General features: G+C 49.3%; 1 protein-coding gene across 1 annotated transcript in view; it reads right to left on the bottom strand.

Annotated features, from left to right (window-relative positions):
• Positions 1-17,438, bottom strand: part of LOC144104802 (uncharacterized) — a 55,771-nt gene extending 38,333 nt beyond the window's left edge. The window contains exons 1-2 of the mRNA XM_077637989.1: positions 17,215-17,438; positions 6,087-6,213 (exon numbers count right to left, since the gene is read on the bottom strand). Of these exons, the coding sequence (XP_077494115.1) occupies positions 6,087-6,213; positions 17,215-17,417 (330 nt within the window). The 5' untranslated portion in view covers positions 17,418-17,438. The remainder of the gene's footprint in view (positions 1-6,086; positions 6,214-17,214) is intronic.
• Between the last annotated feature and the right edge of the window lie 473 nt (positions 17,439-17,911).

Below are 17,911 nucleotides of genomic sequence, written 5' to 3'. Positions count from 1 at the left end.
ATGAAATTCGAAAGAAAAAAAAGACTAAACAAGGCAACAGCCAAGTTGAAAAATGCGCGTTATCCGGCGGCTGACTCTCCAGCGCAGTCCTCCTAGCACGAACCTCGTACAAGATGGCAGTTCCAGAAGTTGAACGTTCGCCCTCTACACGTTGTCGAGTGCACAGCTCTCGCTCGGTGGCGAGCACAACTCTTGACGACGGCGAGTGCGGCTATCTTCATCTGCACTACCCACAGAAATGCGGCACGCCAACTGCTACGCGCTGGTTTTTAGTTCTGTTATTTTGTTCCTCTGGCCGCTGGCAGAAGCAATCTTGACTGAGCTTCCTCTACCGAGCGTGCACCTCTCTTCCGAGCTGGGGCCGCTCAGGTGGAGTGAGAAACAGAACCCATCAGACCGGCTCACGAGGCCGATAGCCTACATCAACGGTGGGCAGCAATACGTGCGCTTGATATTCAGACCTTTCTGTTCCTCCCTCCGCAACAGCGTCCCTTCATGTTGTTCTCCACCTTGTTGCCTTTTTTCTACCTTGGGCGCCCTTCCTGTATTCTTGCTTCTCTCTTTTTTTTACTCCTGGTTAGCGCTTTACAGCTGTCAAGCACCCGTTCCTGTGTTTCGCGTCGTAGTAGTACAAGTACAGTGCAGTCCCCTTGTAACGTATTTCGCGTGGGCCGCGAAAATGCGTACTAATAGCGGCACCGCACTATAACAGAAAGGTTTCTAAGTCCCTTTCAGAAACGTATTTTTTTCAAGTAATATAAGAGTTCACTATGACAATCAAGAGAACGACAGATAATCGGAAGGCAGTCATGAATTTCTTTCTATTAACGTTTTTGCTATAGTCAAAAGCTTTCCTTATTGGTTTTCCTATGGTGGTCTTAACGGTTCGATGCAACAGATGGAAACACTCTGAAAGAAAGATTTTCTATATTTCAGAAGACTGGATTATTACCTGCAATATTGCCGTAAACGTATCTTACAATTTTCCACTTTTCAAAATGTTTGTCCGAAACTGCTGGACATGACTCAACAAAAAGCAGCCCACTATGTCAGCGGCACAGAGAAACACAGCTGTGACGCAATCCTGACTAAGTTGGAAGAAACTCAGTAAACCTGACGAGAGAAAGGATAGTCTCGCTCCCGCGCGCGCAGCCTGCACTTCTGTCGCGCACTAAATCCTGGCGCGATGTTCTGTACGGTCGTGAAGTGAGTTGTGAGATTTTACGCAGTGCGGTAAAGCGATTTCATGGCAGAGTGGGATGAGGGGTAGACGGACGCGTCGTGGTGGCAATGTGTTGGCTGCTGTTTCCTCAAGAAGTCCGGTCGCTTCGATCGGTGACCTTGGACGGGCGTCACACACGTGACAGCTCGGGGTGTACTCCAAATAACGGCTCTCACTGCAAAACGCTCAGTACAGAACAAAAATCTCTTCGACCACCTTAGCGCTTTCGCAAAAGGACCGGTGCCTTCTGAATCCTTAACAGCAATTCTCTCGGTGAGCGTTGGGCAGAAATGTATATTCACGAAGAGAAGAAATCAACCTGAACGCTTCATATGAGATGTGCGCGCCCTTGGCGGCTTTTTTTTAAGCTACTGCAAGACACTTTGCGCGTGTGCTGTGCACCAGACTGAAACAATGACAGGGCAAACATTCCAGGCAGCTTAAAAAGTATGTTTGGCTCAGATTGTCTTTAGTAAACACTGCAGCCCGATGTGGTCACATCACCTGGCATGCCAGGCACGACAGCTTAATCGCTTGAGGCACACCCGTAGTTTGGAAACCTCCCTCTGCTTTTGCGAAGAAAAAAAGTCCGCGAAGAGGGCATTCTCCCACAGTATCCGTGAAAGCGCTCCTCGGCTGGCTGTCGTTCATCGACGTTTCATGAGAGCAGTCCACATTCAGTGCGAAGGACGCGAAATAAGTTAGGCAGAAAAAGGCACCCCGCTCGCCGCAAGCGTTCAAACAGACCCCTGGGCTCCTGAGCTCTGTTGCGCAGTGGTGCAACTTTCTGTGGCTCTGCAGCCAAGGCTAGGCAGGAGAGGGAAGGAGACGACCCTTCGTCCTTGTGCCTTGGGTAATGGGCTACTTCAGCCCTAGCGACCCCTCATCGTTCATCCAACTCCCCCCATCACCCTTGCGCTCCTTTAGCGAGAATGAAATGTCACCCACACCTCATGGTATGGCGGCTTCTAGTACGGCACGCTACTTCAAAAAGGTCCGTTGGATATTTTTTCCTACTTCCTTTCTCTCCTAGGGCGGATTCACACTGGCGAGTCGAGGAGTACGCCCGACTGGTTCAGTCGATTTTTTACACTCCTCCGCTTTCCAAGTGCTTAGAAAGCCCTCACCCGCACTAAATCGGTCGCGCGACGTTCGCGGCTCACCACTTTCAACCTGCCTTTACATATACACCAGTAAGTTGCAGCTATCAATAGGCGAATTACTTCTGGTCTTATTTCGAATCATGAGACGGGAGGTTGAAGCTCCATTAGCCGCGCGTTCTGATCGTTTTCCGCGCCAAGGACCAGAGCACGGCGACAGCGGAATAGTAGTGCCGCTTGAGCAAGTGGCGAACAACGAAAAATTAGAGGCGACACTTAAGCACCGCATTAAATGTATGACGCGATAGCGTATTGGGTTAATTCCCATATATATGCAGTAGGTCATTCTCTAATTTAAAGGCATAGATCCCTGAGAGTGCTCATACCCCGCCTAGTGCAGTGGTTACGCGATGGGCCACTGCCCCGAGATGGCAGGCTCTGCCACCAGTGGGGCTTGTGCCACCCAGGTTTCTCTTCCCGAGCGACCAATCATTAATTGAACTACTTCTGCCATGCCGGGCAGTTTGTTCACTATTGGTTGCCAGGTTGTGATGAAGCTGCAAGCTCACGTGACCTAGGCTGCCCATCTGCCTTCTAGGCTGCTGACTGGGCACCACCTGCCAGAGTCATGCTCGTGATTTTTTGCATCACAACGCCGACGCTAGCAGCGGATTTTCTAGACAACAGGTCCTTTAACGCTGCTATGGTGTTGAAAAAAAGCGAAGGAAGTGATATGCAATTGTGTGCTGTTCTGGCTTACGTGTCTTAATTCACCATCATTTCCTGACGCCGTCGCTTGTCGCTACATATTGGCGACTGTTCTCGCTTTTGCAGCGAAAGCTGTATGTGACACGCTCTGCAGAATAATGTCGGCATCGTCCGAGCTTTCCTTCCCTTTCCTCTCCTGGCCTGTTTTCCCTCGCTGCGCCTATCACGCCTGAGAGGGACTTGTATGGGCGGATGAGCGATCTCACTCGCCGCACGGTCCACCGCGTGCCGCGCTCTTACCCTGTGTTTGTAGCCCCTTTGCACACCTGCGCCCTGCTTTAGTCTTTGATTATGTTCTGATGTTCTGCCAAGCCTTCATAACGCACTTCTGGAAATAAACTGGCAGCGGGAAGTAATGGGGTCCGTCCCGTCCGTAGCGGTGCTGAAAAATCAGGACCTTCGCAAAGGGAGTTGAAATCTTTGCACGAATTGTATGCGTAGGCGTACTGAATGCCTATCGTCAAGCGCGCCGAAGCTGACGTAGCCTTGGCGCACGCTTGATCGCGCTGGGCTCAAAGAAGTCTTCGACTTTTCAATGCAGGATGCACGAGACTGTTCGCACCGCGAATATCGGGTTTCTTTTCGGAAACCGTCAGCTATCAGACTAAAAAGTCGCATATCGACGTATATCGTGCATATGATTCCAAAGGCATTGTCCAATGCTTTCAACGGGCATGGGTTTCATGGGTACATCCCAAACATTTTGGGAGTTATGAGACTGTGTTTTTCGTACGCTTGATGTAGCTGAATTGGATGCCACGCCCCCTCTATTCATAGCTGCCCATTGGGCATAGAAAAACATGCATTCAGGATGGATGCGGGAAATCGGTTCACCCTTGCATTGCGGGAGAACTCATCGCATCGAATGGGAGTAGCAGAGGCGCGGAGAAGGAAAGAACTTCAGCGAAGCGAGTGTTTCTCGAGAGTACACGCAGATAAACGCGGCACATAAAAAGTGACGATGCTGCAAAGAGCCACCCATTAAAAAAATAATAAATGTTGGCAGACCTTACTTCGAACCAAGTGCACAATCATGCGATGCTCATTGGAATTATCGATTTACAGTCTTTGTCGAAAGTAAGCGGGCCAGTGCATTTGCTGCTAAGCCATACACTGCTGTTCTTGTGCAATCCGCGATACTCACTTTCCCAGCGGTGAGGACCAGATCTCCTCTCACATTCGTGAATTTGGAACGTCCGCATATACCAAATTATCGTTTTTATAGAACAGCCAAATCATCCCCTTGAAAATCCCATGCATCCTTCCTGTATAAAAGGGAGGATGCATGTATAACAGTAATGCTCGCCTTTATCCAACTCCTGTAGAGCGGATCCTTCGAAACATCGAACGGCGTGCCGCGTCCCTGGAAGGGGCGTTCCTCCTAATGGCGCCACTCGACTACTTTTCTCGCATTGAGCGGGTCGGCTGCGCAGCATTGGGAAGTTTCTGGCAGCGCAGTCGCTGCGAAACCGCGTGACGAGTGAAGCGGAGGTCTGCGTAATGATTGTTGCCATAGGTCTCTTCTACTCATTTTTCATGCAACAACTCTGTTATGCGGTGAAGCCCGCTCGACTAAGTAAATGCCTAGCGGAGGCCCACACCTGGCATGCTGAAGGCGTTGTGGAAGCCAACTGTGCCTTAATTTTAATGAGACCATTGTATTTAAAGTAACAGGGTTGGACCTCTTACGATAGGCAGTGGCTAGATACAATGCACCTTCCGCTCTGGCTTCAATGCGAAGCAGGTTAGGCCTAGCAACACCTTGCAAGCGTTGCGCTGTCGGCATGAGGGCGGGCGACACTTCGCTACAAAAAGCGCCTCACTATGGTGGCGTCATGCAGCCTTGCTTCGATGTTACAGATAAGCTTATCTGTACCGTTTTTATGTATCGACTTATCGACATATCAAAATGTTTCGCGATCCTCTTCGAGTTAAATATATCCTGTGTAGCAGTACAGCCTTTTTCATAAGTATACAGGGTTTTTTTCTTTCGACTTTTACAGGCTTTTATTTTTAAAACTGTGATAGCTATGTCGATGCGTTCCATTGAGCATGTGGACGTTATACGCTATATGGATCAATATTTACCCGAAGAACATTCAGAGAATGAAGAAATAAACTTTTATTTTTTATTTAAGAGGGCAAGGTTAACTGCGAAATTGATGGCCGTCATCATCGAAGGTAAGCTGCGTTTTTGAATGTTCCGCATCGACAATGTGGTTAGAAATATCCAGCGTCAAAAATACACATTTGAAGGCTGGTTGAGTTGGCCCTGCCGCTTTGCATATTTATAAAATGGCGTCTCTCGCACTTATTCTGCGTCAAATAAACGCACAGTTGTTGTATACGACGATGAAAAAGTTAATTTGATTTTATCGAAATTTGACGCGCAGAGATGTCGTTTTATAAGTAGGTAATGCGGGAAAGACATCAATATGCTTTCAAACGCGTATTTTTGACGTTAAACATTTCGAAACACATTGCCGATTACGAAATTTTAAATACAGGGCTCACCATCGGTGATGACGGCCATCAGTTTCGCAACCTAATCCTTCCCTGTGAAACAACACTGAAAAAAATTATTAGTTTATTTCAATTAATTTTTCGTTTAATCATCGATCGATATTCGGTACATAACACCCACCTTGCAGTACAGTCCATGTCAACAGTCCGCACCGATGTATCTCTCAAAGTTTTCAAAATTAAAATCTCTGAAGGTATAAAAAATGATCCTAATTAATGGCAAAGGCTGTACCGTGCCGGCATACTTGCGGACCATCCTGGAATTCTTGCTACAAGGCATTCAGTCGAACGCTCACAAACCGTTGCGCTCTGTGTCCGTGAGGCAGAAGCGGGACAGGGACATCTGGCTCTGCACGGCACTCCCACTAGCCAGTGAAAAACGATTACGCGGGAGCAGCTTCATATACACGCCTATGGGGCGCTGCATGCACTCTTTTTAACAGTTAAATATAAGGCGGCGGCTGGGGGCTCACCTGTTTCTTGGTGTCCTTCTTCTTGGCGCTGGGAGCCTTACTGCGTCGGGTGGCCGGGACCTCGCCACTGCTCTTCCTCGGCCTGCGCTGCTGCTTCGCGTCCTTCGGCTTCTTCTGGTTCTCCAACCTGCAAAGCGAGCACGGTACACGTGGTTGCTCGCGAAATCCGAGCCTTCATTCAAGAAAAAAGCTTTGCACCGCTAATGCCCCCGTAAACAATCACCCGGTATATATGAGAGTAATGTAAACTGTATACTTTCAATCCCTCCTTTATCCCTTCCCTTACGGCGCGGTTCAGGTGTCCAACAATATATGAGACAGATACTGCGCTATTTCCTTTCCTCAAAAAACCAATTATTATTATTCCTCAAAACGCGTCGTTAGTCCCTAAGTCTTCACACGGTACGCCTCTGTACCAAGTGGGTGCCACGCGCTAACTCAATAGACTGACTGCTGAAAAGAGACCAACGGGGAACAAACCGCAACATATCAGCGCACGAAAATCATGCGAAAGAATCGACTCGATCGTACCACAATAGGACTTAGTTATTTCGAAGCGCAGTATGCCACCAAAGACCGGTGAGAGCACCGCCTCTGTCTGTGCCGAAGCGGATAGACTCTTCTTCCCGAAAAAAAAAAAATGCTTAGTTCCGTTTCACACGCACGCGATCTTTGCCAGCGACGCTGCGATTTCTGTCGGTCTGCGACTGGAAGGGCCGTCGGTCTAGCCGCAGACGACTTGGAATCGAGTTCCGTCCGGTTGAAATTCAATCGCAGCATCGGTGTGTTCGCTCTGCGACTGACCATTGAGGAGTGCCGAGACGGTGGGCGACGCGGGGTCACGTGGGAGCTGTTACAGCGGCGGAAGCGAAACTGTTTATTCGACTAACAACACACGAAATATGGCCTCGCTTCTAAAACTACGCTGGTAATAACATCATCAACACATTTCGTGTGAGTTACTGTCGCGTTTAATTTTTTAAGCAACGCAATTAACAGTTCGAACCTCAAAGCTGTCGGAGCTCGTTCTTCCCCGGCTTAGCTCCGACATACCTATATATTTCGTTCAATCTTTCTGATAAAATTAGGTTGGAAGTAGCGCTTACCTCTCGTCTCCCTTACGTACCTGTGTTTGCCACGCTTTACGTTTAGCATTCATTGCCTAGAATCTCTCGCGTAGCCCAGATAGCTGGCGAACGCCACGTGTGGCTTGCTTCGACATAGCGCGAAAGCTCAAGCCAATAAGCGCATGAAGGTGGCGTGAAAAAGCGCTAAGAATGCACCAGAAACTGCACGCTCCTCTCGCTAGGCTGAGTGTTACGGGGCTGCCATCGACACAGCAAACTACAGCGCAGGTTCGCGGCGAGGAGGAAAATAGCCTCGAACTAATCCCCGTTCGGCGCGCCCAACACCACTCCTCCGCTCTGGCATGCGCGAGCGGCGATGGCGCCAAGGCATGGCACATCAGAACATGCATGTGCTACAGTGACACGCAGTCATTCGCGTGACGATGTAGCTGCAGAGTGTCTTGAATCGAGACGCAAAGTCGCCCAGCTACCACTGTATTGTTCTGAATTTTCGCTCACTTCGCCGACGCCGGATTTTCTGGAGAACGAGGCCTTTAACGCTGTCGCGTTAAGAGTAGATTGACAGCTGCTCTGCATGTCCCGCTTCACCTCTGTCGCGGCCAGGGCATCTACCGCTCGCCGCTTTGCACCACATACATAGGTTGCAACAACTCCTTTGGCATTTTACTACCCTTTGTCAGTCGTCGGAACGCTCATCGGACCACATCATTAACCGAAGTTTCGATTTTTTTTTACCGTATGCTTTCACTGCTGCTTGAAAAGCTTGTTCTCTCAGTCAGCAACGTAAGCCGGCTTGTTGACTGAGAGAACAAGCGGTGAAAGCATACGGCACTCCACCTACCAAGAAGCACATCGAATGAGAAGCTGCTACAGCTAGGAATCAGCAACACCTTTGTGGAGCTGGCAGAAGCACAGCACGAAGCACAGCTGCAACTACTCAGAAACACGGCTGCAGGAAGAGCGCTCCTGACAAGGCTTGGTCGCGACCCAAAGGGGCATCTCGATCGATCCGCCGATATACCCGACGAGATTCGTAAAACCCTGCATGTCAATCCCATTCCGAAAAACATGGACCCAAATCTCCACGCGGCCAGGAGACAGGTGCGGCCAGATTATGTGGAGAAGTGCTTAGCCAAATTAGAAAACACAGTCTTCACGGATGCAACCATGTATCCATGGAATAGACGCGAAAGCTACTACAAGACAGCTTCGGTGGTAGTTGATAACGCAGGCAATCTAATCACCTGCGCAACTACACGTAGCATCAGGATAGCGGAAGCGGAGGAGGTCGCTGTTGCACTGGCAGCGGCTGAGGGCTGTCGAAAAGACGAATCATTAGTCATCCTAACGGACTCAAAAGAGACATGCAGAAACTATACGAAAGGTAGAATCTGCAGGGCTACCTTAGCTATCCTCCGCGAAGCAGTACACCTCAGAAAAACAGCAACCCACAAATTAATCTGGATTGCGGCACACACGGGGATAGAAGGAAACGAAAGAGCAGACAGCTTGGCTCGAGAGATCACGTACCGAGCCGAGCGGCCATACGCCCTAGGACAGCACTTCACCGCGGAGATCAGATTTTCAGAATACCTAAACTATCAAATAGGCAGGAGAATTAGATACTCCCCGCCACATAAGGACCTAACACAAAAAGAAGCAGCTAGTTGGCGGAGGCTGCAAACTGGAACATTCTTTAACCTACATATACTTAGCAAGATGTATCCTACACAGTATAGGAACCCATGCCCGTGGTGCGGGGCAACCCCCACGCTTTACCATATAACCTGGGAGTGTAAGCGAAACTACACGTTCCACCAACACAAAACCCCGAGTGCGGAGCAGTGGGAGAGCCGGCTCACCAGCTGCGAGCTCGCCGCCCAAAGGGCAATGGTGCAGCACGCAACCGAAGCAGCGCGACTCAGTGGAGCCCTGGACTAGGGTCCCAACCCTGCTTTGAACGGCAAGAGCCTGCAGCGATGAAGACGAAGACCGAACGCTAAACCCTTAATGGACCATATAAAGTTTCTCTCTCTCTCTCTCTCTCAGTCAGACTCTTTCGATTCCCAACAATATCAATGCAGAAGCTCCGAAATGGCGAATGGTGCCACTTGCATCCTGTTCTGCGAATGAGACTGCACATGTCAGCATGGTGGTTACTGCCAGCCTAGACACAAGATGGCGCCAGCTTCTTGAGATGGGGGCGTCCTTAATAAAACGATCTACGCGCCAGAAAATAAATAAGCAATGATTTGCCCTTGTGAAGTACCGAGCGTTAAGTACACATGCACGTTTCGGCACTTCTTTTTTCGCAAAACACGCAATTTTACCCTCAATGGTTTAAGGTTTATCGAAACGTATTGGAAAAACATATGAGGTGAAAATCGCGATGATTTGCTGTAAGCAGCAATGAGCACGCGAGTGGTGCACCCAAGCAAGTTGTGTGCTTCGTTATACGTCTTCTCTCCGATGTGTTTTCTGCTGTGGTGACGCTGTCATATCCACAATCTGTTCCCGATCCAAAGATCGTGAGTTCGAATCCTGGTATATTCGTGTGGGTTAAGTGATCATTCTTTTATCGTCTTATGTGAGATCGGTGCTGTCAGAAACTATGATTCGCGTGCCTTTTTTTACCGTTGCTTCTGTGGCTTCCCTCTGTTGCATCTGTTACATCCACCTGTTAGGAGACGAACACTAGCTAAAACCTTTTCAGTTAGTTCCGAGAAGGACGAATGGTTTTGGAAAGCCGGTTCTTTTCCAAAAGGACTAAGCTCTCACCCTCTTTCAGTTTCTTTTTCTGAGAGTGAAGGCCTCTGCAGCACCAGGAGCATCCCCACGAGATATGGTCAACATCTGCTGCAGGAGCCGTTAACTAAAGCTGTTAACACACTTTCAGACCCTAATAGCATCTTTACTTTAGAAATCTCTGCGGAGAAAGTGCGCGAAATATAAACGTTGTTATATTTCTCCTCCAGAGCCTTATTCGCTCTTGCCTATGTGCTCTGCAACCAAGCAGTACAACAGATATACTGAGATGTGATTTATTAGTTTTTGGTGCATTTATATTTTATTTATTATGTTGACAACAAAGCGCAAAAAAATCGAGGACGTAGAGAAAGGACCAAAGTCAAGTGCACTTGTCCGTTCCTTTCGGCGCAGTGCTGACACCATCACAGAACCCCAACGAACCCATCAGTTCCCTTGTGTCCTTTATTAATTCTAACCTCCAGGCAGCCTTACCTGCGCGCCTTACCCTCTCCGGCTTGCTTGCCTGCTGTGTGAACGTATATTCAGTAAAAAACTTTAGAGCACAACATTTCTTTTGCCCGCACCGCCGGGCTTAGAAGGAATACGGCCACCGTGGTTCAATATTACCATAACATCGAGCAAAAAAATTTGCATTAAATTGCATGGAGCGGATGTCTTCCAGTGCCTCTGGGCTCTCTTCGAGGGACTGTATACACGAGGACGTTGCTGCTTAGACGAGTTCAAAATTCATTGCTTCCAATTTTTTCAGTCTTCGCTCGCAAAAGCACTAAAGCTACCTGTGCTAAATGTTAAGAAGATTACTTTGTAATTTATAACGTCAGTGTTACGAAAGCAGGTACGCCGGGCACCACATGTGATTGTCATGCAGGGAGCGCCAGGCTGCGGCAGCCATATACCTTCCATATGTGTTAGCGGGAAGAAGGGCTTCGCGGTATTCTGGAAATTTTTCCAGTGATCCATCTGAGCGGAAAACGGAGCACCTCGCAGCGGTCGCAGCGATAAGCGCCGAAAGAAAAAATAACTGCATTACCCTCCTGGGTGCTTGCTTCGGGCATCTACAGCCAAGCTGATGCAGATGAAACAATGAAGCCAGGAATGACAACCATCCACTCCAAGCAATGTTTTATCCTTTCGGACGAAGAATTAGGCCCTTCGGGGATGAACTGCGTTGCCACAACCATTAGTCCTTTAGAAGTTAACCATTGGTCACATACGAATCATCCCTTAGGGTACAACTGTTCGTCCCAAATGAACAACGTAGGGATGGAACCATGCATCCAAAGAGAACAACAGCTGAAAGGAGAAAAAACAACTGTCCCCCGGTTGGGATCAAATCTATGTCCCGTTGATTAGTACCTAGGTGCGCCAACCACAAGACCGCCAATACAACTGATTGAGCTATCCGAATATGTGCCTTGTATACGAAGCATGAGAGAGGTAATGGTAGCGCACTGTCGATTTATCGAACATATTGCAATTATTAGTGCAACGTGTGGCTGTTTCATTAATGCGTTCGCATTAGATGAGTCAGTACAGCAGAAATGACAACCGCTCTCTGTCAGTAGCCAGTACAAGTGGCAACTTGACCACAGGGCTACGAACGAACTTATACTATCTACACGAATTTAGTACACTGCCTGGGACATATGAACATTATAGTATGCCGCCTGGATTGTAAGGACCTTTCTTGTGTTAACCTCGAATATAACAAACCTTTTTATGCCACTTTGATTATAAAGGCCTTTCATTTGTTAGCATCGGATATAAAGAACCTTAACATGTCATTTTTGATATGACGAACTTTCATGTGTTAACGTCGAATATAACGTAGGTAAGTATGTCACCTAGTATGTAATTTCGTGTCTTGACCTCGGATATAAGGACCTTGCTTTGTTTACTTCGAATATAACGAACCAAGTGTACAATCTCAGATACTGCGAACATTAGTGTGTCAGCCTCGGATATAACGAACGTTTGGCTGCGAACGCTTTCAAACGATCCATCTACGATCGACTAAGAGTCTTTATACTCATGAGCTTTCGCAGAAGGTTTTTAAGCCTTAAAAATAGATGGCGCGCTTATAACGGCGTTCTCCGCGCGAAAAGTATCATCGAGCTGTTCGTGTATTCACGCACCGTGATTCACAGTCGGCGCTGCTCGGATCGTAGCAACATTCACTCGATCCAGCTCGGCGCCGAATAGGCGCGGTTTTCTTTCCTCGCCACCTCCTCCAAGGTTTTGTATGTCGTCTAGAGCCCTGCACAGGCCCCATTTCATGGCTCTAGACCAATGCAGGAATCCAGAACCGGACATATTATCGTTCTACTGAACCCGGTCCCGTCCGCAAAGCTCGGCGTAAGGCCCGTACCGGGCCCGTTGCGACATCAGCACAATAGATAAATTGGTCACTAAGTGCAGGCAGAGTTTATGCTACACAGTAAAGAAGTGGCCGGCAAATGCTTTGAAATCGCATTCACGCTTGAAAAAATTGTCTTGATAAGCACTAAAAAAAAGATAAGGTTAGTCGCCCGCTCTGTACTTTAAATAGTGATCGCGTATGTGAGTATCTCTGACGTTCCGAGAACCAAATCAGAAGTGTGGCATGCACGTGTAATAAACTGCATTACGTTACCTCTAAATTCTTTATCAGTCTTGTTTTTAGACCCGTGATGTCTAAATATTAAAAAGTCCTCACAGCTGCAGCAATGATAGTTTTTTTATGAATTCGATTTCATGGGTTCAGTTCATGGCCACACTAACTGCGTTTCAATGGTAACGAAAACAAGATCACCTATTTATTGCGTAGTACGCGTTTGAAGACCCGAAGTGCCCTAAACCAATATGCTCTTTTCCAATGGAGGCGAAGGCAGACAATAAAAGACTATCTTGGAAAAGAAGGCTGCTCGTGGAATAATCAAATCAAGGTCCTCCTCTAGTAGTTCTTATGAGGCTTCAAATGTCCAGTCGTGACAGTTTACATACAACAGAGCAGACGAGGAGTGCCGTCTGATAGATACCAAGGCGTGTGTTCTCTGATAGTTGAAGCAGCCCAAGCCACCGGTGCTGTGAGCTTTAGTAGGCGAACCTACCATGCAAATGAGCCGTATGTCAGGTGCTGCAAAGCTCCCCCCAAAACCTCTCTATAGTGTAGCCAGCTGCTGAATTTTGTGGTTTAGAGCCTAAGAAAGCAGCTTTTTTCTCGGCCCATACCATGGCGCTGCTTAACCCGTGTCTCTGCTAGAACGCCCCAACTGCCACCTGAGACAATAAATAGAAAGCCTTACACTGGCCCACGAGAGTGGGGACTAAGCATGATGTCGTTCCTCCCTCCGCTCGTGTCGTTGCTACCAAGGGCTTAACACTTAGTTCTTGAAATCTGCACAGGCCTGCTTCGTCGTGGAGTTAGTCTTTTCGCTGGACAAATTTACTATCTCCGGGGTCAAACGGTCGTCGTTACTCCCGAAAGGATGGTTTGGTTTGGTTTATGAATGTTTAACGCCCCAAAGCGATTCAGCTATGAGGGACGCCGTAGTGAAGGGCTCTGGATAATTTCTAACACCGAAACGATGAAAAATCGCTTAGAGTGCACACAAACAAGATAAGATGAAGCTCCAGAGCACACACATGAATTATGTGTTTTGCTTTTATCGAATTAGCAGCCGAGCCCCAGAACCATTGACCCACTGCGGCGCCTTGGACTTCTAGTTGTTTTTGACCCTATGAGTAAACTGCTTTAAGTTTTACGGGGAGAGCCGTTTTACGGAGGCCCCCTGAGCCGAGCTTCGGTGAAATCCACCACACAGCTGATGCGACGACTGCGCCATCGCAGCTTAAAGTAAGATTGAACCAGGGAGAAGTCAATGGCTAAGATAAGCGAGAACTCAGGAGGTGGTGGGAGCCAGACTTGGCATGACGCCAAAACTTTCGCGCGGCCTGACTTCTATGAAGCGAAGCTCAACACGTTTTTTTACTTCATACCAAAAGTTTGCTTCCTGTAACTGGAGACATGTATGGTCTTTCCTGTAATGATAGTTTCATCAATAACAGCCATATCTACACATATATGAAACTTCATACTCCGAAATAAGGATGCTAAACATTACGTTAAGGGCCTTAAAGAGCAATAATTGCGCAAAATGTTCCAGCTTCCAGGTTCGTTTACTTATGGGCCGGAAAGGGTTCCACCACTCCGTTATAGTTGCGAAGCTGCAATGTATGCGTCTAACAGGCATTTGTATAAGAAGTATCCACCGAAGCCACCATGACCGCCATTTTGTTGCACACGAAGCACGGCGAAGGCCCGCCCGCGTGTCTAATATGCTTATCGCCGCTTGCTCTGGCTTGCACCGCTGGAGCTGCTCACTGTACCACAAAATGGTGCCCTTGACGTGCCGTAGATACCTGCGCCATGTGATCGAAGGCAGTAGTCCTGGAAATGCTGGGCGAGCCCGGATAATTAGACAGCAAGCGTCTTCAGAATCCATAAAGCGCCGAGGGTATGGCGCCTCAGCAGAGAGACATCTCGTCCAAAGACACCGTTAAGCGTGAGGAGGGCATCAAGTTTTTCTCTGACACCGAAGAAAAAAAAAATGAAGATGACACTTAGGCTCCGATTTAAGGGTACGACGTGATAGCGTAATTGGTCACCATAGAAATGCGGAATTCGTTATTTTCGACTGTACATTCACAGATCCAGTGGAGTCCTCATACCCCTCCTACCTACTTCGTAGCACTAGCATAGCCAGGACTGGGCGTGCATAACACCACTCAGGAACTAGTTGACGCGTACCTTCAGACACAGTACCTTAGACTTGCCACTAGTGCCACTGGCGGCCATATACTCTCCTCCCTCCGCATCAACATACCGGCTAACCAGTCAACCCTCATAGCAATCCCTCGACACATCCATACACCTCTCGTTGTGAAGCCCCTTCCTCGAGACGTCGTTCCCCAATATCATATCCCTCGCCGCGTAACTCGCGCTAATGCCCTCCATAAGTATTATGGGCAAGCACACGATTCCTTTTGGGCAGACGCCGCATGTACAGCGCATGAAGCGGTAGCAGTTGCCTGCAATCAAACCCTATCCCACCCCCTGACTCAGTCTTCCCTCGGGCTCTACGCCCGAGGAGGCAGAGGAGACCGCCATCGCCCTAGGCCTTGCGCATTCGGACGCCCAATACATTCAGCGACTCCAAAACATCTCTGTCCAACTTTGCCTGGGGCAGGATTCACACCCCTGCCTGGCAATTTTTGAACACCCCTACCCAAAATTTACCGCGCAGGGTAGAGCTCCAGTGGGTGCCGGCTCACTCTGGGAACCCTGGAAACGAGGCTGCCGATGAATTGGCCCGAGGTTTGACTTGCCGGGCTCAGGACAGTCTCGATCCAGGATTGTTAGGGAGCGAGCGCACACCTTTGCGGAGCTCGCGCAAATATCCCGTTTGAACCGTCGGAATTGCCCCCCTCACCACCCCTCTCTTAGGCACTCCCAACAGATCCTCTTCAGACGCCTCAAGACCCGCTCTCTGTAATCCCCTCAGCTGTTATCCCACTATTGTGGCACATCCCCAGCATGCTCCCTATGCGGTGACTCTCACGCCACACTCTCCCTCATCCTTTTCGGCTGCCATGCTGACCCTCCCCCGCAGGGAGAGCACGCCATCTCGAGCTGGGAGGACTGGGAGGTCCTGCTCACGTCTGGAGACCCGACATCGCAGTTTGCTGCGGTGACTCAGGCTTCCGACGTCATGTCCCGGCATGACCTACTTAATGCAGTGCGGGACTGCGCAGTGGCCCAGGGACCCAGCAGGGTCTAAAGCTCACTTCCCAAATAAAGTCTGTCTGTCTGTCCTCGCGCAGTGGCGCAGCGGTTAAGCGATGCGCCACTGCCCTGCTATGGCAGGTCCTGCCACTGGTGAGGCTTGTGCGACCTAGGTTGCGCTGCCCCAGCGAACAATTATTAATTTATCTGCCACCTGCAACTGTACGCAGGTTGTGATGACGCCACAAGCTAAGTGACACAGGTAGCCCACCCGGTTTTTTTTCGAGGCCATTTCGCTCACACCGCCGACAACGCCAACGATGACGACGCAGGATTTTCCGCACAACGAGAGCCTTACAGCTTTCACGTAAGTAAATCGGACGATCTCAAACCTGCCGAGACATATTGAAACAGCGCGGTTGCCGGTATCTACGACCTCTGCCGGAATGCGTGACGAATACTCTCTGAATAGCGGGCCTTCGACTCCTCTCAAACATCGTCGCCGAGAATCGTACGCATCACTGCAGCTTCATTGCGCAGCTGCACTGTACGCTTTGATCCAAGGAACGCGCAGTGGAGGGCTCTGGATAAATTCTTACCACCTGGGGTACTTTAACGCGCACAGACATCGCACAGCACACGGGCCTCTTCCGTTTGTCCTCCATGAAAATGCAGCCACCACGGCCCGGATTCGATGACCCGAGCTCTTGCTGAGTAGTTGAACACCGTGACAGCTGAGTGATCAAGGCAGTTGTATGGCAGCCTCCATTTTTATGTTTTTAGTATGCGTAATATTCAGGGTCATGTTAGTCTCCTAAATGTGAGGTGCTTTTCGAGTGTAATACATGTGTCGCCTTTCGCGTGTAATACCTGCTGATAGAAGGCAGTCTTCATACTGCCTTCTATCCTTTATTTCCGCTGCCCCAGCTCAGGTGCCGCCGACACAGTGATGGCAGCTGCCGGCGTTAGCAAATATCTTTTAACTTCCTTTTTATTATTTTTATCGATAAACACTTACTACTACTACTACTTTATTGAGGCCATTGACCTCTAGAATCTTCTGACGCACCCGTTTTAACGTTCCCTCCCCACGTCCGTTTGACCCGCTCCCTCACCACCCTTTGTTCTCTAGGTGCTGAGCAATAAGTTACTCGTAGAGACCTGCAGAGCAGCATCCTTCCCCCTCCCCACCTCAGAACCACTTCTGTCTCCCTGGGGTTTGAGCGACATGAGCTTATAATTTGCGCTGTAAAACAGTCTTGGGGTCACAGTACTTAGCTTGTGGAGTGATCTGGTGGTGGCGAAACCTGAACCTCATTTTTATCACCTATTCCACGTTACAAGCGCCTCGTTTTCAGTGAAGCCCTGATGTCGGCATTTCGTCTCCATTAAACGGGTCCAAATCCTGCTCAGTAGTCGGACGCCCTAACCAATGAGCCTTCGCGGCGAGACCAATGCCTGCTTTTGTGAGCATGCAGCGAGTGCAGCCGAAACTGCCCAGACTTACTTGTGCTCGTCTCCGACTTGCCTAGGGCTGGACGGGATCGTGAAGAGGGGCGCTGGAAGGGGTGCCGAGGCGCCGACCGGAGCCCGTGGGGCAGCGTCCCCCGGTTTTTTCTTGGGCGATGCGCTGCTGCGGCGAATCACGAAGCGTGGGGCTCTGCGGACCTCGCTTTCTTCCTTGGCCGGACCGCCGGGCTCCCAGTACATGGCGTATGCTTCTCCTTCATCTTCTTCTACCGCCCTGTCGGTCCTTTGTCACCCGGAACCTGCAGCCCACAAACAAAAAAATGGAGGGGACAGTAAAGCTCCCCGTAAGGGTATGACGCGTCAGCGTAATGGTTTAATTCTCATATTCCCATTCTCTATATTACATTCACAGATCCCCGGGAGTTCTATACCCCTCTTGGCGCTAAGCGATGCGCCACTGCCCTGTGATGGCAGGAGCTCACAACGGTGGCAGGTGCTCACAGGTTGCTCTTCCCGAGCGACGAATGCTTAATTTAACTGCCACCTGGCACAGTGGGCAGTTTCTCACTACCCGGTGGGTAGGTTGTAATGACTCCGCAGAGTCACGTGACGTAAGTGGCCCACCTGCCTCCTAGGTTACTCTCTGGGGCCACATGCCAAAGCCACGCCTGCAATTTTTTTCGCTTACAACGCTCACAGACGGGACGTCAAGCCCGTGTGTTCGACGAATGCAC

This window comes from Amblyomma americanum, chromosome 9 (assembly GCF_052857255.1).
Source record: "Amblyomma americanum isolate KBUSLIRL-KWMA chromosome 9, ASM5285725v1, whole genome shotgun sequence".
In the NCBI taxonomy this organism is placed as follows: Eukaryota; Metazoa; Arthropoda; class Arachnida; order Ixodida; family Ixodidae; genus Amblyomma; species Amblyomma americanum.
This window is presented reverse-complemented; position numbering and strand designations above follow the sequence as displayed.